This window comes from Gopherus flavomarginatus, chromosome 10 (assembly GCF_025201925.1).
Source record: "Gopherus flavomarginatus isolate rGopFla2 chromosome 10, rGopFla2.mat.asm, whole genome shotgun sequence".
In the NCBI taxonomy this organism is placed as follows: Eukaryota; Metazoa; Chordata; order Testudines; family Testudinidae; genus Gopherus; species Gopherus flavomarginatus.
Window position 1 is genome coordinate 65,067,573 of NC_066626.1, and position 21,839 is coordinate 65,089,411.

The window sequence follows — 21,839 nt, forward strand, 5'->3', positions numbered from 1 at the left end:
TTAGTTTGTCAGAGCTGGAATAAGAACTTGGGGTCCTGATCATCTGGTCAGTTACAGGCGAGTGACTTCAACAGCTAGTGTGATCATGTCAAAGGAATTTTTTACTTTCATGCCGATCCCACACTTTTCCCTTTCCACCTTCCTAAGAAACAGGAGACTGCCTTTATGCTTAGTGTAGATGTGTGTATGTTGTTGTTTTCCTGATTGTGTGTTGTAGGGTGTTTGTTTTTACCCCTGAAAAAGCACCTTGGAAAACAGTCACATCAGATAAGAGTAACTGGCAGCCATTGCTTCCAGGAGAAAGAGAGATTGCATTATCTCATGCTAATGTGACCACCACCACAAGACATACAAATATTCCTCAAACAACAGTGGGTAAGTGACCTTTGAAATTTAAAATAAATAAAAACTTAACCTCTGTTTCCCCCCATCCCCTCCTTGTACTCTCGCTCCATTACCTTAGTGTTATTGTTAATGATAGTCTGCCATATCATCTACATTTCTGTTTTGTGTCATTTGAAATAACTGAGTGCAGACTTGTTAAAGAGATCAGTAGGCTGACATAAAAACAGAAGAGTTATCAACCTCTAACTAGGAGTTTCATGAGCATTTTAAAATTTACATTTTTATTAGGTTTCTGGCAGATGGCAAGAATGGAAGTCAGTCTGTGACAGCCAGTGCTCTCACAGAGAAGTTCCAGTAAGGCACTGGCAGCAGCTGACTGCTGGGGGGAAAGGGGGGGGCTGTTATTTATATTTTTCCGAAGCTAAGCTCTCACCCTAATATAGATCAGCCACTACAATGCAGTAAAAGAATCGTAGAAGAAAGAGATGGAAAAATCCTATTAGGGTCTGTCATCCACCCTGTCAGTGTAACATTGTTCCCTATAGTATATTTTATTGTCCCTTATCCTGTCTCATTTTTAATATCACAGGTATTTGACCAATTCCCATGGAAGATGATACCAGAGTCAAAATCGGTAGTTTTCTCCTTCTACTCAGTGTCTTTTTTCTCCCCTTTTTTTCTGTTTAATCTCATTGTACGAACCCTAATCAATTCCTCATTGTCTCTGATGTTTGTATACATCTCTCAAATACGTGTAGATAATTATGCTCTCCCATCCCTTCCTCCTCTCGTAATTGTTTAAAACAACGATGTACAGCTTTGTTAACCTTTCTCCACATCAGCCAGTGCCTTAATCATTTTTATTGCTGTACAAAAGCCCAATGAACACAGTCAGCAGTATCTTGGTTTCTAAGGGTAACATCCTGGCCTTGTTGAAATCAGTGGGAGTTTTGACATTGATATTAATTGGGCCAGGATTCCATCCTGAATTCAGAGGAATTATTGAATCATGCAAGACATGATGATTCCCTTCTTCCTCTACTCCAGCTTCTCAAACCTTTTAATTTTGATTGATAGATGACTGTTATAAATACATCGGAGAGTACATTTGCTTTTGAAACTATTGTGTGTTTCAGATTTGTATCAAAACTAGGTGGGTCTGAGTCACTTCATGGGTTCCCTGGGCTAGTGCCCACACGTCTCACGTAAAAGATTGACTGGTAATGTGGCAGGGTGGCTGGCCCTTTAAAGAGAGCTGGGGCTCAGTTTCACAGCCAGCCAACCCACTTTCCCAGATGGGGAAAATTAGTCATGTTACTATGAGATAGATAAAGGAGAGGCCTAGTTAGTGAAATGGACAATTCACCTGGCAGGGGATGGGGGGCTGCAGAGGATAGGAAGGCTGCTGAAAGAGATGTGGGAGCTCCTGCAGAAAACTGTGGAACTCAGGGGAGAAAAGACTCCAAGTAGGTAGGGCTAGGAGTGGCCTGCTAAAGCAGCGAATGGCTCTGGGCAGGAGGACGTGGGAGAGGCTTGAAAGACTTTCAAGTGAGTCTGGGCAGGGCTTGATGAAGGATGAATACCTGAATTTTGAACTTGAAGGACTTTATTTTGGAACTGTTTATGATAATAAACCAGCCCGAGTAGGGGCGTTGTTGACTGCCAGAAAACCTTTGTGAAATTACCGAGAAGCCCTAAAGAGAAGGAAACTGAGGCAAGGATACTGCAAGGTATCTCCAGGCCATGAAGTGGTGCTCTGGAGGCAGTGACCCTGATACCATTGAGTTTCTGTTTTTGTTTTAATGTTGCAGAATTCAAGCAGTTAAAAGGAAAAATAATTGGTGCAAACGATATTGCAGAGATGTTTTTTTTAAATAGAAGCTGAAACAGGATCAGAAACTTAACAATTCTTATTAATTCAATATATTGCTTGAAGAGTGGCTAAACATATCAATATTTTATAATAAAATAAAACTTCTTTATATTCCAGATATCTGTTTCTTTTCTTTTTCATATTATAGAAATTATATCTAGACTTGTAAGACTACCATATAGAGACCAAATCCCCATCTCAGCTGCTCAGGGGAGCAGAGGCTCAGTCCAGCCTCAGCTGCTCTGGGGAGAGAGAATGCAGGTGAATGGCCACATTTACTCCTGTGTGGGAGTGGGGTGTTCTTCCTGGGCCCCTTCCCTCGCCTGTCTGTGGGTGCATAGTCCAAGATACAATCTGCCCCTTAATTTCTTCACTGCAGTTTTCTTAACCATAAGCTAAACTGAAGTTGGACAAATGTGAAAAGAACTTTCCCCTATTTTCATTGATTGTCCCTGTCATTCTATCATCTAAGCATATATTACAAAAATTGATACAAACAACTGTGTTCAACATCACACTCATCAATTTTTAACATTTTTTTTCATTTTTAATAAGGAGGAAACACGTTGTGCCACTCTTGTTCACATTGGGCCAGATTTCTGGACAACTAAATTCAATTTACACTGCATAAGAAGCACAAAGTACATTTTTAAAGCAGCAGAAGAATGACTCGAGATTTTTTCCTGTTTAGGGGGGATCCCTCCTGGTGCACAGTTGGAGAAGATCACCTAGCTGCCTCCTATGCTAGCTAGCTAGCTATCTTCCTACCACCAATGAGTGTCAGAGGTGTGGGTGGTGGCAGGGGCAGCTCTAGACATTTCGCCGCCCCAAGCACAGTGGCATGCCGCGGGGGACGCTCTGCTGGTCGCCGGTCCTGCGGCTCTGGTGGCTTCGGCGACCGGCAGAGCGTCCCCCGCAGCATGCCACCACAAGCACGCGCTTGGCGTGCTGGGGCCTGGAGCCGCCCCTGGGTGGTGGACACAGGTTCTACTATGACTGATCCCTTGGTGATGTAAGCTCAGCAAAAGCAAGATTAGATTTCTTCTGCTCTAACTTCTGCCAGGGCCAAATAGTCAGGAATCAAGGAGTCACAGCTGACTCCCTGTGGCTGCCACTGTTGGCTATGACAGAGCACATCTTGGAAATAATGGAGAATGGAGCAACTGAGTGATAATTTACTCCTCAAGTGGTCCCATTGAAATGAATGAAGGTACTTGTGGAGTAAATTACTATGAAATGTGAGTAAGGATGGCTGAATCTGGCCTGAAATAAAGTGTCTAGTGCCGTCTAAGGTTTGGAATGAGAACTATTCAACTGTGTGTTATGGGCCATAGGGTGTAGCAGCCCACAAGTGGTTGGGGCTTGTTCTTTGAAGCTGGAGAAGCTCAGTTCTTTCTTTGGTGCCACTGGATGAGATTACCCAGACCTTTCTCCCCTTCTCAGCCCTGCTCAATTTGTGACTTTAGCTATGGGCTTTCAATAGAGGTTATTCACTCAACCCTCTGCACTGTGAGCAAGTAGGTGGGAAGTGGGCAGGAAGAGGAAGAAGCCCTTGTTCTGCCTCTTCTTACTTGCTGGCCAGGTACACAGCGAAGAATAAGCTTCTCCACAAAAAGGGGCGAAGCAGCTAACATCTTCCTCAGAGTCCGCAGATTATGACTCAGAATCACAGTTTGTTAGATGCGTATGTGACATCGCACTCCATATGATTTTATGAAAATATGCTAATAAGTGTGAATATAATGTAACTGGAATATGCTTCATGCGAAAGGTCTCTTGCAAGGTATCATTGCAAAGTTTATAATCTACTGAGTGTGGTCATCCTATTTGTATAAATGTATCATTCTTGTATCTGAAACTAGCAATATGAAATATAACTCTGAGGTCCTCTTGTAATTATGCAAAGTGTGGGCCATTAGTGGTGGTTTGTAATCTTGATGGCTCCCATCAACTAGGACAATTGGTTGTAAATGGCTTGTTTATTTGCAAGCCTTCCTATGAGTCAAACCAGGAAGAATGAAGGCTTGGGGTCTCACAGGACATGTGACCATGTCACCTGGTACTGGAATCCACTTTAAACCTGGTGCTTTTCCATTTAGAAGGATGGGTGGGGACCCAGACAGACAAAAGATTCCCGCCTTGTGTCAAAGTTATATAAGGGGGTGGAACAGAACAAAGGAGACTGCAGTCATGAGAAATCCCCCAGCTACCACCTGAGCTGGAGCTAACAAGGCCTGTACCAGGGGCAAGGATTGTGCCCAGACTAGGAAGGAGTCCAATTTGTGAAAGAAGCTTATTGGAACATCTCTGAGGGTGAAATTTTACCTGTAATCAGTTTTTTAATGTATTAGGCTTAGACTTGCGTGCTTTCTTTTATTTTGCTTGGTAACTTACTTTGTTTTGTCTGTTAATACGTGGACCCACTTAAATCCTACTTTTTATTCTTAATAAAATCACTTTTGCTTATAAATTTACCCAGCGTAAGTAATTAATACCTTGGGGGAGAAAATGCCTGTGCATATCTCTCTATCGGTATTATAGAGGGCGGACAATTTATGAGTTTACCCTGTATAAGCTTTATACAGATTAAAATGGAGTTATTTGGGGTTTGGAGCTGGGAGCTGGGTGTCTGGATGCTGGAGACAGGAGCACTTCTTAAGCTGTTTTCAGTTAATTCTGCAGTTTTGGGGGGTATGGTTGAGACCCTGGGTCTGTGCTGGAGCAGACTGGCATGTCTGGCTCAACAAGGCAGGGTACTGGAGGCCCAAACTGGCAGAGAAAATAGACTCAGAGGTAGTCTCAGCACATCAGGTGACAGTCCCAAGGGGGTCTCTGTGACCGAACCTATCATAGAGTGCTCCATGGGTGGAGCAATTTCCTGAGGCCACTTATTGTAAAATTCCAGTCTAGTCTATTGTAAGGGTCAAAATGACAAAGTAGCAGCTGTGCAAAATGCAGGTGACCCTGACATCCTCCGTGGCCATAGAATTGTTAGAGTAATTTAGAAACAAATTGTGCTGTCCTTACTCAGGAAAATTGTCATTGAAGTCAGCAGATTGTTACTTTGTCTAAGCAGGCAATGTGAGGTTTGTCCCTTAAAGTATTATTAGTTAACAGAGGAAAAGATTTTTCAATATATGACTTTTATCTTGAAAATTTTCCTTTAGGCCACATAACGTTTTATAACATCCTAGCATGCTTCATAGAATGAAATCAGATGTTCAAAAACTATGAATAAATTAAGACTGGGTTATAATTTCTCATATCCATGAATTAGAATTCATCAGTAAATAACACTGGTCTACAATTTTTGAGAAGTCGTCCGCTTCAGAGATAAAATGTGATATTTATTATGTATTTTGATGTGCTGAATTCAAATATGACAATTAAAACAACTGTTTCTAAGATATTTAAGTTTTTACATTTTATGTCTATGTACATTGTGTAGATAGTAGAGTTTTAATCATAAATTGTAAACCTAGGTCTTTTCATGTGTTTATGGTTGCTTTACATGATAATATTTCACCTGTCCTGTTTATGTAACACTTTAAAAATCAGCAAAAGGGTTATATAAATAAAATTGATTATGAAAGAAAAGGCAAAAAACTATTATGTACATAGTTTAGTCCTATTCAGTGTCTACTCGGCGCTTCTTGGCTTGTCTCTTGTATTCATTAAATGGAGCATCTCTTGTCACTGTCCAGCAATAATCTGCAAGCATTGGGGGGGAGGGATAGCTCAGTGGTTTGAGCATTGGCCTGCTAAACCCAGGATTGTGAGTTCAGTCCTTGAGGGGGCCATTTGGGGAACTGGGGTAAAAATCTGGGCATTGGTCCTGCTTTGAGCAGGGGGTTGGACTAGATGACCTTCTGAGGTTCCTTCCAATCCTATGATTCTATGGGCTCCATTTGCCCTCATAGCCTGCCAGGAGATTCCACTGCTGTAGTCTGGAGCCCAACAGCTCTGCCTTACTCTTGGGTAGTCCCAAATCCCTGACAAGGTCATTCAGTTCACCTTGTGTTATGAGGTGCGGTTCAGAGGAGGAGGATGGGAGAAAATGTGGGTCCTGTGACATTGATGGTTCAGGACCAGAAGTTTCATCCTCTTCCTCATCTGACTTAAGTGAGAATGATTCTGGTGCATCAGGAACCGGCAGTTCTTCTCCAGGGGGTACTGGGCATATAGCTCATGGAATGTTTGGATAATGCACAGTCCACTTTTTCTTCTTTGACACACCTTCCCCAACTGGAGGCACCATGCAGAAGTAACAATTGCTGGTATGATCTGTTGGCTCTCTCCAAATCATTGGCACTGCAAAAGGCATAGATTTCCTTTTCCTGTTCAACCACTGGCCAATATTTGTTGCACAAGTGTTGCAGCATATGTGTGGGGCCCACCTCTTGTCCTGATCTCCAATTTTGCAGCCAAAATAAAGGTGATAGGCTTTCTTAACCATAGTGGTTATCCTGCACTTTTGTGATGCAAAAGTCACTTCACCACAAACATAGCAGAAGTTATCTGCACTGTTCACACAAGTACGAGGCATCTCTGCTCACTTTGGCTAAACAGAAATGTGTCCCTTTGCAAAATCAAACGCTGACAAATAAGAGAGCACGACACTGTATGATTTCTAGAGCTGATATAGGGCAATTTGTTCAGCAGAGTGATGTAAGCTTCGTTATGATTGCATCATCCATGACTTCTAGGAATAACATGATGCAATTCATATCATGTATAATGCAATACCAGCTTAAGATTGCACCATTCATTGTTTTGCCTAAAAAGCAAGTACTGTCCAAACCCAGTCATAGATTTATTCATAGATCCAGTCAAAGATGTATTTTAGTCATTTCTGGTTTAAATTGAGATCCCTTCCCTTTATAACTCACTTATCCTCCGCCATTCCCAAGTCAAGGATCATATATACTGACCCAATAGCATATCTTGAAAACTAGAGCCAATCAACAATTTTAAGCATCATTTTCATTCTCAGTGACCCAGAATTAGTAAAGTTGGACTACATTTATTTCAGAAGCATTTTGGCTGTAGAGCAGTGTAATCATTCACTCTCCTGGGCTCTGCTATGGATAAAACCAAATCAAGTTGTGCTCTTACAGGTCATGAAGATGGCACTTCATCCAGCAAAACCTTGCTTGGATTCACTAAATTTTTGTCATAAAAAATGTGCATAGCAACATAATTTTTTTTGTGCCTCTAGCAAGAAGTGGGCAAAAACTATGCCTTTAAAATGGCCAATTTTTGCCAAATTGGAGTAAAGATAAAATTTGTCAGAAGACTGAATTGCTCATAGATTTGGCAATGAGATATTTATTTCTGGGTGATAGTGACCTAAAATTGTTATAGGACCATCAGGAACTAGACTGAGACCATGTGTTCAGATTGCAAACGAACACTGTAACAAACACTAGCTGTTATTTTTGTTGGCTGCCGCAGCAGAGCTAGGAAAGGTTGAAGATTCATGGAGAATTAATGCCTTTTGGCGATCTCTCTGGAATAGCATTGGCAGGGAGGCAGAGAAGATGCTGCCTGTGTTACATCTATTCTGCGGAAAAACACAGGTCTTCTGTCATCACGATTGTCTATCTGGTATCTTTCACAAACACTAAATTCAGTCTGCAAAATTTTAATTGGTACAGCCCATTGACCAATCACATTTTGCTTACTATGGAGAGTCAAGACTTGACTCTTATCTTTCACTGGTTTCATACTTCATTGACTTTCATAAATATACTCCTGATTTATGCTGGTGCAAGAGAGAGTAGACTTGGGCCGAAAGAGCCAGACTTGATGGTTATGAAGAACTCTTGATTAGTTTATTGTATGCTTCTTCCTTTTGCCGAAACAAGTTTCACCAACTCGTACTCTTTCAGACCTACTCACATCCACTTATCTGTGAATGGCAACACATTACACGGTTCATTTGGATTTGGCTCACTGTCTTCAGCAGCTTCCTAAGAAAGATGTCTCTTTCTGATAAAGTCTTTGAATTAGGCCAAGTAGAGACTTGATCTCTGAGTCTGCCACGTGCACGCCTGTTTCTGTAATCACTAGGCTACTGGATATTATGGGGTGGGTCTCTCTAATTTTGACAAGAAACTCCATCCTGGACCTGAGACACTTTCCCAACAGAAACCCATGTTTAAACCCAAACGTTCCTGAGAAAAGTTTCGGGTTTGAGAAACTGGCATTTTCCGGAGAGAAAATACTTCATCAAAAAATCCTGACAAGCTCTAATGCTGTCTTCAAATCCCTTTTGACTTCTGTGGAGGAGCTAAGAATGCTTATGCACCATCATCTTGCAGGATCAGTCTTCTGAGGATCAGAACATGGCAACATATCCCTCTTACTACCCTCATCAGTCATTTTCTCAACAACCCCTTCATGCTTTGCTACTTTTTATTTGTTATCATCTTTGTCCAAATAATTTAGTTACACAGTTTAAATGCCTCATATAGTCCATAAAACCAAACAACAAAGTCTAATCCTTTGACATTTTCAGTATTCTTTGGTGTAATTTACTGACTGTTCACTTTCTCCCTACAGCATGGCCCTTATAACCATGGTAAAAATGGACAGACAATCCAAATATGAAATGCTGGAAAGGTTACAGCCTTTGGATTGGTTATAAGTCTATTAACTGTTCAGAGTATTTGTTGTTATGGAATAGGGAAATGATATAAACATAACCCATTCGCCTTAACACTTTAACATTGTAATCGTGTGGCCTCTCATTTTATGTCATTGCAACCAGCCTTTTCTCCTTACATGCATCCAGTTATCCATTTAATTAACCCGATAAGATATTGAGATCCAAATCGTTTAAACTTTTCTCGTATATTTCATCTTTGATGCCATATTCCATATTTTATAGTTTACTGAAATTCCTTGTATTATTTTGTGGCACCTTATAGACTAACAGACGTTTTGGAGCATGAGCTTTCATGGGTGAATACCCACTTCATCAGATGCATGCACGTATTCACCCACGAAAGCTTATGCTCCAAAACGTCTGTTAGGCTATAAGGTGCCACAGGATTCTTTGCTGCTTTTACAGATCCAGACTAACACGGCTACCCCTCTGATACCTGTATTATTTTGAGCACATTAGTAGGTTTACTTACTTTTATCCCCCACAACTCTTGCTTGCTTGGCTTCTAGAAGTGTTCTTGTAAGGCGGGTTTCTAGATGTTTTGTTTGACAAGCCGAATGCCTTGTGTGAAGAAAGCTTAAAGGGTAGATGGCAAAATTGTGATGTGGACAGTGTGAAAGTTCAGTAGCTGTGCAGATTTGTTTCATTCTGTGGGCTCGTCCAGACTGGGGGGGGGGAATCGATCTTAGATACGCAACTTCAGCTACGTGAATAATGTAGCTGAAGTCGAATATCTAAGATCGAATTACTCACCCGTCCAGATGGCGTGGGATCGATGTCCACGGCTGTCCGTGTCGATTCCGGAACTCCGTTGAGGTTGCTGGAGTTCCGGAATCGATATAAGCGCGCTCAGGGATCGATATATCGCTTCTAGATTAGACGCGATATATCGATCCCCGAGCAATCGATTTTAACCCGCTGATACTGCGGGGTAGTCTGGACAAGGGCTGTCTCTGGGATACATTGCAAAGGAATCTGTCTCCCTGAACCAAATTCTTCAATGCTGCTGGGATAATTTCTCCAAGGCAGGTACTGCATAGGGCTGTTCTAACTCTAAATCAGTCACCTCACAAGCCTGGGGACTTGCTGGGATAGATTAGATGGGGGTGATCCAAATTACAGAGCAACTCATAGGCAGCGCTTGGGGTTGCTCCACACCCATTCCTCCTATATGCCCTGGGAGCAGCAGTAAGGAGTTGGAAGCCAGGTCAGAATCTGGCAAAACGAGTTATGCTGATGGAAGGTTGGTGTAAGGGAGATCGGACTCAGGATCCTTTTTTGTAGGTTGTTCCTGACTAAATTCCTCAAAATTGGATTTTTTGTTTTAGTGTAACTTTCCAGAGCCAGTCAGAAAAAAAATAGATGTAGGGGCAGTATGCATGGAATAGTGCTGTGGTTTGCTTCCTTTTAATTCCCATAGCATTCTACTTAGCTAACTGTTTTAGTATCTGGCACTAGAATTTCTCTAATTTAATTAACTCACTAACATTAACACATGACACAGGCTAAGATTCTCCTCTTTCTCTCTGTAAAAATGCAGCTTGCTTATCTAAATAGTCTCCTAATCCAGTGGGTATGCGTGCACAATGTATACACCAGTGTTAGCAAACTACTGACCAGTCTGATCAAATACCTGGGTGTATTGAGCTTTAGCTGGCTGATCTGTGCTCATAGAGTTGCTGTGGAGCATACTGTAGGTGAAACAGAAAATGTTTAATTTCATGATGCAGATGCCAATGCTGTTTTCTGTTTCCCTAATCACTAGTATTGAAGACAGCTCTCTGATATGTCTGCTCAGAAGAGAATTCCAGAATGATTTTGCCTTGTCAACATTTAAAACCTCAACATCAGCCTGCTGAATACCATGGGAGGGAGGATGGTGTGTTAATGAAACCATTTTAATGATCTGCTTTTAATCATAATGGAAAACATGTTCATGCTTTGCAGAGGTGGGGTTTTGTGGTGATCCCAGTTTACAGTGTTTGGAAGGACAGAAAACAGTCACAGAATCAATGTAAGCTTTTTGGCTGATGCAGACCTAGAAATATAACGGCACTATTTGGTGTATAATGAATATTCTTCATTATATTGAATATTCATAGTAATAAGCTTTACAATTTCGAATGCTTTCTTTTTTTCCTCATGTCTATTTTGCAAAGGCTCATGCAATTTTTCTTAATATTTAAGTTTGAAATGCTTCTGTGTTCATTTTTCTTAGAGAAATCACATGCAAACCCAGCCCATAAACCTCAGTGTCACCAGCACAGTCCGCATAAGCAACCCTACTGTACAATAGCAGGCTTGTGTGTATGATAATTTGGAGGATAAAATTTCAGTTAGAAAACCCATTCCAGGGGGATTGAATGACTCAAGGGATTCACAATGAGACAGAGATACTTTCACCTCTAGGTCACCTGTTTAATTCTAGTCAACGTCTCCACGGACTGAAAGTTTCTACTATCTGATGGCTGTTTGGTGTCCTATACTAGTGACAGTACTTAAAACATTCCCCCCCCTGCCCATTATCAGAGATATTACCAATTCCATCTGTGTTCTCCATTTCAGGTATAAAGGATAGCTCTCAAACTGGCTGAATTTTTCTAGATGAAAGAAACTTTTAAAATGTGACGAATGTATAATTTTTGGTGATTTTTATTCTAATTTCTAGTAGGCTCATGATCACAAAAAACATGCCCATAATTAGCACTCTTGTTGACAATCTTAGTAGAGGAGGCCAAAGACTGAATGGGCTATGGAGACTGAACTATACTACTGCCCCAGAGATGTTTGCCCTGTCAGTACTGAGATATGTGGAGGGGTGGGAATGTTTGAATTGTACCTGTTCTGAGGATAACCAGGAAGACTTCAGTCTCTAGACTTGTCAATCTGACACTTATCACAATTGCTATGTTCAGATACATTTTTTAAAAAGACAAATATAATCAGTTTCACATTTCCAAAAGATATGATTATGGGCCAAATATTTGGTTAGCATAAATTGGCGTAGTTATGTTGAAATCTGACCCTGTGTTCTTAAACTGTATGAAGAGATCTTGGATGTTAATCTTCGTATGATAATGTTACACTTTTCCAGCAGTCATGATATATACATCAAAGTATAACTTTCCCTCTGAAGGAGACAGTATGAACCAGGTAATGTCATCTGCGGATTACAGATGGAACTTCTGTATATTAATAACAATACCCTGGTTCTTCTGGTTGTGGATTATTAGGTTAATCTCCCAGTGTACTGAATAATTCTTTCCATTATAAAATTAGTGTATTTTCAAGGTGTGTAATACCTCTGGACTGAAGATTATTGTTACCCTGAAAGTTCCTAAATCCAAAGGTTTGGCTTCATTGCTGAGTTAACCCAGGCTCGTTCATGGGTGTTGCACCACACCCACCCATGAGGACACATGTAGTTGGGTATGGTTTTACAATGTGGCTGCTCACACCTGGCCTAGGCTAACCTGGGTGCTGATCACCTGAGTTAATTCTGCAATGAAGAAATCCCCTCAGGAGCATCAGGCAGCTGATGATAAACTGCAAAGAGATGGCTGGTAAATTGTTTTATTCTGATATGTAGGTACAGTATTCCTTGTCATTTGGGCGAACCGTTAGTGAGTGTACAACACTTCAGGTCTATTCCTGCTAGACAGCCATTCTCCCAGAAGGTAGAGGCTCTCAGGAGGTGCATTTCTTCCTGTTTGAATTACTGTAGGTCTCTTAGCTGGCCTATAGGTTGATCACTAGGAGATAGAAGCCTACCAGATAAAGCTCTTTCTTTGGGACAGGAAATATATTGCACAGAAATACCTGTTCCAAGATAAGAGCTTGTTTTTCAGCATTTTAGCCAATGATTTTATCTTTAGTTTGAAGATAGAATCTGGTTTTGAGGCCCAAACTGGCCTTTGGCTTGTCTGAATTAGGATATTTTTGATTGTTAAGATGCATGGGCAAGATTTTCAAAAGTGACTAGTACTTGTAGGTGCCTTGGTTAAGGGTGCCCTGCTGGAGTCAAAATAAAGGGAAGTGATATTCAGAATGTGGGTACTTGCTTTCTGGAAATCAGGCTTCTTTAAGGTGTCATGAGTTGGACACCCAAAAGCTGAGGCACCCACAATCACTAGTCACTTTTGAAAACTTTAGCCCATGTGTCATGGGCTATTATTTCCTAGTTGGAAAAGGGTAGGACTAGACCTAGATCTGTATCTCTTGATAATCCAGACTATAAGATCTTCTTGAGCCTTGTCTTCACATATATGTGTAAAATGTCCATAGTAGCCCAGTGTTGGTACTGTATAAACATTTGATAGCTAGTCCTACATCCACTGTTTGTGTGACGGATTTGGGAATGGTTTCTGCTAAGTATCTGCAGACAGGATAATCAAAACACCTACCAAATCAAATACTTGTCCTTCCTCTGGAGTGGTTGCCTCCAAACTATTGCTACCTCTAGCTCACTCCAAGGTGAAGCTATTGGTCAACAGAAATGTACCTTAGGGAAGGTTATGCTTGGCTGGTATGATGATGAATGGATAGAGATACTGTGCAAAGATGACAAAAGTTAACCGTTTCCTTCTCATGTGTGGTGTTTTATAAAGAGGAGAACAGCACTGTATTGAGTTGCCATTGTGTCTTTAATAATATCCATTGTGGTATTTCATGTGAACCATGGTAATTCACCATTGTGTTTCCTCGTTATCTCAAGTGAATAACACATTTAACATTTTAATTGGTAGCAAAGCAAGCAAGCAGAGGTTTACTGTAACCAGCACTGCACAAAATGGAAAACGAAAGTGATTGGAGCAATAACTGAGATTTCTTCACTGATTAATTGCTATACACATTTTTTACAGGTATCAGTTAGAAAACTGGCTGAATTTTAATCTCACACCAGTGCAAAACCAGTATAAGTGAGGTCCAGTGAGTCTGAAGTTGGGTAGAATGGGAAACCTGACACTGGCTATAATTGCTATAAGGACAGATTCTGATTCCCCTTAGTCACCTCGAATAGCTTCTTACAATAGTAATCCCATTGAAGTCATAGGGCTCCTTGTAGTTCAAGGTACTATTCAAAATAAGTAAAAGGCATTAGAAACTGGTTCTTAAACATGTAGGGTCAGCTTCTGCTCTATTTTAGTCTGGGTTTCCACTAAATACAATGGATTTGGCACTGAGTGAAACTAGGAAGATTGCAGCCTTGCTGAAACCATTTTTTTATTATTATTATTCTCTTTCTACGACTGAGCTTGACTAAAGATTTCGACCAAATCCTCCAGCCTTTGTTCAGAGAAAGCTCCCTTTGGCCTTGCTGGAAGTTAGCCCAGAGTAAGAGCTATAGATATTGCCCTTCAACATTTACAGATGCACTCAATGTTGGTTGCAGTAGATGTTTCTTATACTTGGCTCTACATTCCTGTGCATATCTATTTGCCTCTATTTGGGTCAGATTTCGATCACAGTTACATTGTTATAAATCCAGAATATCCTCATTAACATCAAAGACGTTATTTCAGATTTACATGAGTGCAGCTGAGAGAAAAATCTGACCTATATTCCCAAAGCACGCTAGACAAACCATTGCATGCACAATATACCTCTCTTAGAACTTTGAATCTTTTAAGATACTTTCTGTTATCCTGGCCACTTTGAAATTTTTTTGTTACATGATGCAAGTTATGTCTTAGAATTAATAAAAAATGTCGCCAACAATGACACCTCTAATTTCCTCCACTGCAGAAGTATCAGAATTTCACAGGATGAAATTCTATGGCCTGTATTATGCGGGAGGTCAGACTAGATGATCATAGTGGGACTATCTGGCCTTAAAAATCAATGAAAGGTACCCAGGGATTTCAACTCCCAGAACCTTGCAGGATTGAGCTCAATATTTGTGTCTCATAAATATAACACAGGGAGTTATGCCAATAAACATGGTTTACTGGGAAGTGTGAGCAACGTGAACTGTTTATTTTTTCAGACAGCTTACTAGCTCTGCAAACCCATTTCCCTGTTCTGTTAGTAAAAGACTATACAAAGCCGGGGGCCCTGATAAAACCAGTCAAGGACAATATCAACAGCTGGGTGTTCAGGTTTTTGTTGTGGTGGTGGTGGTTTTAAATATCACCCCAGTACGTTCAGTTCACATTTCTCTCTGGACAGATCAGCTTTTTTGGCACAGAAAACTTGTTCCTGGAACACAGCCTACTAGATTCACAAAGTCATTAACTGCTGGATTATTAGAAAGTTAATGACAAACGACAGAAACTGTTAACTCGAATATTGAATGTGCATTTAATTTTTTCAGTGACACTGGAAACAGCCTGACACTTCTAGTAGATTGCAAGGAAAACGAACCACCAAAGCCATGGAGAGAAAAAAACAACAGAAACGGGAATTCGGGAAAAGACTTTCTCTGGACAGCAGTCTTGTGGTAAGGACTAAAATATTCATTTACTGTTGTATGTTTTGGCATTAAAAGTATTGCTCTTTAATTTCTATGTCCCCATAATTTTGTACCTTTTTTTAAAGCAGATGTTCAAGATATCACAATGGCAAATCCTCTTGTGATTATAACTCCTGATCTATAGGACTAAAAGACTTTTGCAGCAACCTAATAGGAACCTATTATCAAATAGAAACATGTCACTAGGTTTAAGTGAATTACACTAGGGATGAATCTGGCCCAGTACACAAGATGGCATTTAAAAAATTACCAGTGTTATATAAGATAAATAGATATGGTTACCTCAGGCCCTGCAGTATTCTGCTGTGTTTCTTTATATTTCATATAGGAAATACTTTCACTGAAGTAAATACTGACCTTCTCTGACTGCAAATACTTGTTTAGTTACCTAACTGTGGTGGCTGTAGGTATGTTACAAATTCATGTAATATCTGAAGGAAGCATCAGCTGGCACATGCTCTGGGTGAATTATTATTGATATACCAAGGATCTGATCCTGAATTTAATAAGAGCATGATCTTGGCCCCGGATCTGCCTTCAAAAAGTAATGTTTTAGGTGCTGAGTGGAATAGACAAAGAATTTTTGTACAGACATATCATGAATGCCCAGATTGGAAAATACTTGGAATATGTGTTTACAACTAGTATGCTGAAACTGAATAAACTGAGAGGTCTCACCCTGCCCACATTCATCTCTGTGACTTTTGCAGAGGCTACTCCTTATTCTGAGAAGGGAAATTTTTTTCTTGGAGGTGATCGCAGATCTGCTGCCTTCTCAGAGTAATGAGAGTTCTGGGGAAGTGGCTGGCATGCTTAGTGAATCTCCTCCATTGTATAAATGCAGGAGAGGATGGGTCTTGCTTGACTGTTAATGTCAGCTGGCTAGGGAAACAAATGTAAAAAGGGGACATGACTGTGGGAGCAGCTACCACTTTCCTGGGCTCTGAAATGGAGCTGTCAGTTAGGGAGATGAGGTGATTCTGTAAATCACCCCTTGTGCCTTTTAAAATAAATCAGGGAGTGAACACTCCTTCCCCTAACCTTAACAGACTGCCAGTGGCTCCAATGAAAGGCTGATTGTAGGGAGTTAGGTATCATGTAATGTGTGGAGCTCATCTTACCATTGTGAGCAGCTTCAAAACGCCCTGATGTTGAGTGTGCTTCTGCAGTGGACCATCTTTTCCTTCAGGTAGGTTCTGCAAAATCCAGCCTACTGCAAAACCTGCATCCTTCCAGGACTTGCGCAGTCCAGACATGCACAGGTATTTTCAGCTAGACCAAGTCCAAAGCAACAACGTTATTAAAACTACTTCAGTTACCTTACAGCTCAGAAGTGGATGCACAGTTTCATCATCTAATAGACTCTCATATATGAGAAAAAAAATAAGCATTTATTGTACATGGACTGTGTTCATATACAGGGTCAAGTTCTGCTATTATTTCTAGGCATGTAACTCCATGGAGGCAGATTCTATTCTAATTTCTCTAATTAAAGTTCATTGCTGTGTTCCAAAGATATTAGCCACAGAAGAACAGAAACTGTATAGTGAGAGTTTAGGGCAATGTCAGCAATTTTGAACATTGCTGCATGGATTGCTAGAAAAGGTGTTGAATTGTATGGAAAATAAGTGCTGGTTTTTTTACTATTGTTTCACTTATCCAAAGAATTCTCCATAGAATAGTTTTGGTCCTTACTGATGTTTTATCAACCAATTAAAATGTTAATTTTGTTTTACTCAGGAGACAGTTGTGGTCTGATGCATAGGCTCCTGGTTTCCTGCCCCCAGTCTATGCACTACCTCCCCAGTGAACCAAAATGTTGTGAGTCTTCTGCAAAGTCTCGCATCTTCAACTGCCTGTTAGTAGATCATACTGGGTACTCTGTGACTAGACCAAATTCAACCAGGCAAAACTAAATACTTTATCTTTCTCTCCCTTCCAAAACACCTCTCCTCTCCAACACTGTCAATAACAATAAATTTCTTTCTGTCATCTGGGTGTCATCCGCTCTTCTCATTACTTCCCCTACGTCCATTCTGTTGTCAAATTCCATCAGAACACTACATTTCCCAAATCTATCCACTCATCCTCATTCTTCCTTCTGAAGTTCCTACATCTCCTCTCAGTCTCTTCTCTTGACATAAACCACTCCCTGGAAGTCTTCTTGCACTCTCATATTCCAGTATTCTCCAGGCTGGACATTATGCTTGGAACAGTCAACCCTGATTTGATGCTAAAAACATGGTCTCTGCTTTCTGTGGGAGCCTTCTAGCAATAATCCACCATAGAAAAGAATCTCATTCATATGCATTCAAAAGCAACATGTTCAGTTTTTGACCTTGGGCCACAAAACACAAGTATAAACAGGAGATAATGTTAACACACATAATAGTGTGTTATATATCAATCTGGAATGCTTTACTATGCCATCTCCTTGTGAAAACGAACACTTCTTCCATGAAGTAATGCTGTAGAGCTCTCTTTCAGTATGTATTAAAATTTACTAAACCTAAGTATTGCTTAGTGATTTTTAATAGCAGTGGATTATCTCTGTCTGTATCTTCCTCTTGGAGTCAGAATGTATTGGCTCAGAGGAAGAGAGAGTGAGAAAAAGAGAAAGAAAGCAATTTCTAAAACTAGAGATGGGCTCAAGCCATAAATTTGGGCTTTCCAGAACTGAATCTGAACTTTACCAAAGTTTGGTGTGTTTGGATTTAGCCCATTACAGAGAGAGATCCAAACTCCAAACCTAGAACAACGTTTCAGCTTCCATTTGGGGTTTTGACTCAGGCCAATTTTTGTCTAAATTTGGAACCTTCAGACAATGAAGCAGTGAGGAATGACACATCCACATAATACTCTTCCTCACAGCACAGTACAGAATCACTTCTTCCTGGATCCCCTAAATGAAGGGGATCAAATATATATAAGCTCTGCTAGAGCTGGGCAAAATTTTTACAGACAAATAGTTTAGTTGACAAAAAATGCAGTTTCAGGTCAACCTGAAACTATGTATGGTTTTGACACCAATAGTTTTGGCCAGTCACAAAATGGCTGGTGGAGGAGAAGAAGGTGGGGATAGTGGTGCTGCCTGCATTCCGCCCCTATGCCATAACCTTTAGTGCGGAAAGAGCTTGAAAATAAGGCCAGATAAGCTTTTCTCAAAGAAAATATGTAGACAGAAAAATATAAGGATGATTCATACTGTGAAGCATCATGAGATTTTCTACTAATTAAAAAGTTTGAATGGATATTTCCCTGAATACTTTACCAAAAGCTAATATATTTTAATCCTTTTAATTCTCAGGAGACTAAGAATCTTCCTGCCATTAGTAACAGAAAAATATCCACTGAGGGCCTTGTTCAACTCTTGTTAGATCAAAAGAAGTCTTACCATTGACCTCAAGGGAACTGGATCACTTTGAGGTTAAATGGTCATGTGATTTACTGCTATTATTGTAACCGCTAGAGATCTCCACTATTGCCAGCAACTGAGAATTTCAATGCACAGGCGATTAATTAATATTTATAGACAAAGCAGTCAAACCTTTAGAGCAATGACAACGATATTTATAGTTCCATGTTCAAGTGAAAGGAATGACAAAATATTTACCTCAGAGTGTAACAACCCGCATAGAAAATCCATATATGGCTTCAGAATAATACCACCCTTTAGTTCTGTCTGATGGTTGACCTTCCCCGCCCAATTGTCATAAGGATATAGTTTTTGTATAGGAATTTAGAATAACTTCTATAACCCATATTGATTTCATCCCTATTAAGCTCTAGGGAAGCTTTCTATTAGGAAAATCTATATTTGTATGTAACAGACAAGACATGATTATTATTTAAATCAGAGATATGTGGGGAGCTAGGATTAGAACTCTTGTTTTTCATCTTAAAAAAAAACAGGCCTCTGTCACTTCAGATAAAGAAAAGATCCTTTATATGACCTTATTAATAGGGGTCCTCTATCCTGTTTGTGGGCCAGCCAACAGATGGAAACAACACAAACTCTCTCAGACAAAGTCCCTCCACCTGCTTGGAACTAGAGCCCTATATTTTTCACAAATTCATGATGGTGGAGGGGCAGATGGGCCAAAGCTAAGCGGTATTGAAACCCCAGGTGCCAGATGCCTGGAATGGAGAGCTGGACTCAGCCTCACAGGTCAGAAACCACTACTGCACGGTGAGTATAGGGCAGGCTCACTCTGCAAACCTCATCACCCAGAGAGTCTTTCACACATTGGGGGCAAAATGCAACCCTTGTGGATAAAATGGATAAAATAAAATTCACAAAAAATTAGAACAAAAATACATTTACCGGGCTCTTATGTCACTCTGAATTGCTTTGTATGATGGGGGCCACAGTGACATCAGGGTTATGCTTTGATTACTGAAGGTACTTCAGTTTAGAACTAAAATAAAATGCAAAAGAAATAATGTCAATGGAATAAGGTTATTTTCAATATATTATTCAGCCATTTGGTATTTCTCTGTGTTGTACAGTTTTCCAGGTAGGATGTGATCCCTGGTAAACAAAGGAGACAAAACTGGGACTCAAGCTTTGTAGAAGCCTGTTTGTTTGGTCTGCGGTTTGTAGTTTTCTACAATACAGTTTTGTAAGATTGATTCAATATAAAATGAAAGTTAAGGAGATTAGCCCTTAAATTTAAGTTCTGTTAAGTTTTACAAATCTAATTAGAGGGATAGCTCAGTGGTTTGAGCATTGGCCTGTTAAACCTAGGGTTGTGAATTCAATTCTTGAGGGGGCCATTTAGGGATCTGGGGTAAAAATCTGTCTGGGGATTAGTACTGCTTTGAGCAAGGGGTAAGACTAGATGACTTCCTGAGGCCCCTTCCGATTCTGTGATTCTAAGTTTTTGCTCCTTCTGGTATTTGCAACCAAGGCATTGTATTGGTGAATGACAACATGCAAAGAGAAAAAAATAAAAGGAAAACTTGCTGTTCTGTATTTTTTCCAATCTGAGTTAGAATGCAAAATGGAAATAAAGAACAGATGGTGAAAAATACATTAGATTTTAAATAATTCTTTCAGTTCTGAATAAGGGAAATATATTATTAGCATCAGTGTACTTTTTAACAGGGTATTTTTAACCTTGAAAAGGTCCCTTTTATCCAATAATAATCACCAACTTATTTTATAGGTGCTGGAACTAAGGGTACTGCCGCAACCCCTGGCTTGAAGTGGTTTCCATCGCGTACAGGGCTTATAGTTTGGTTCAGTGGCTCTCAGCACCTCCACTATACAAATGTTCCATCACCCCCAACTTATTTGGTTTGTGGTGAAGGATGCTGGGCCTGGGGATGCTATTAAAACAGCTAATGAAAGGATTGATTGTATTTCAAGTTGTACTAAAAGAAGTTCTTCCTAAAGTAAGTAAATAAAACAACTTTTTCAAGAAGCATCTGTGGGATAGAGAGACTATTAGAATGTGTCATTATCACTTTGAGTACATCTAGCTTTGTATTCATAAAGTCTAATACTCTGTGAAAATAATAAAAGGCCAGAAGTCTAGCCTTTGCCTGATCCAAACTGTTCACTTGTCCCCAGGACACTTTTTGATCAAAAAAAGTCAACGTTACAAGCTGTGCTCTTTATTTATGTGAATAATTCCCAAGCTGACTACGCACTTGGTTGGCATTTGCAGCTGTGATGGTATTTAGCTGAGCAGGAAGTTTGAGAATAGTTTCTTTTCAAGCAAGCTAGCATTTACAAAACACGTTTTTCACTTAATTTAAAATGAGGCTTTTACTTTTAAGAGCAAACTGCAGTAAATGGTTTCTTTGGTGGCTCATGAACTGTGCTCTGATACTTTTAGCTTAGTCATACACTGCTGTGATTCTCAATTGGATTAACTTCAGTGATACCACTACACTGTAATGAGGGTAGCACTATAATATAATAAATTGCACTTTACAATGGGCCTATATCCACCTCTCCTCCTGTTGTATTACAGTCAAACACTAGGTGAACACAGGTCTAGTCAGTAGTTGGTTAGGAGACCCACTGGGAAGGAATATTGTGTTTTCTAATGATTAGAGCAAAGGATTCAAATTCAGATGTCCTGGGTTCAAATCCTGGCTCTGTGACCTTGGTCAAATCTCTCTCAAACTCTATTCCTCGTTTTTTCACAGTAAAATGAAGATGATAATACTTCCCTACCTCACTAAACATTGTGAGCCTTGAGTTTCTAATGTGTGCTTGTAAAGTGCTTTGAGATCTTTAGATGAAAGAGCTCATGTACAAAGTATTATACCGCCCCCCACCGCCCAGAAAGCAGTGTTGGTGAATCTAGAAGGGAATTCTTCCTTCTGTGTGAAAATGCAACCAGTCCCAAGCTGTTAGCATTGTATTGTTCAAAGTGTTATCTTTTACCTGATATGTACAACTAGTTGAAAGCTTGTGAATTTTAAGGATCACGTCACTTTTCATAAGAATTGAGCAGATACTGGGA

The 21,839-nt window shown here is 40.1% G+C and overlaps 1 protein-coding gene across 1 annotated transcript in view; it reads left to right on the forward strand.

Annotated features, from left to right (window-relative positions):
* Positions 1-21,839, forward strand: part of NCKAP5 (NCK associated protein 5) — a 634,612-nt gene that overhangs the window by 59,151 nt on the left and 553,622 nt on the right. The window contains exon 2 of the mRNA XM_050915979.1: positions 15,202-15,327. Coding sequence (XP_050771936.1) covers positions 15,262-15,327 — 66 coding nt within the window. The 5' untranslated portion in view covers positions 15,202-15,261. The remainder of the gene's footprint in view (positions 1-15,201; positions 15,328-21,839) is intronic.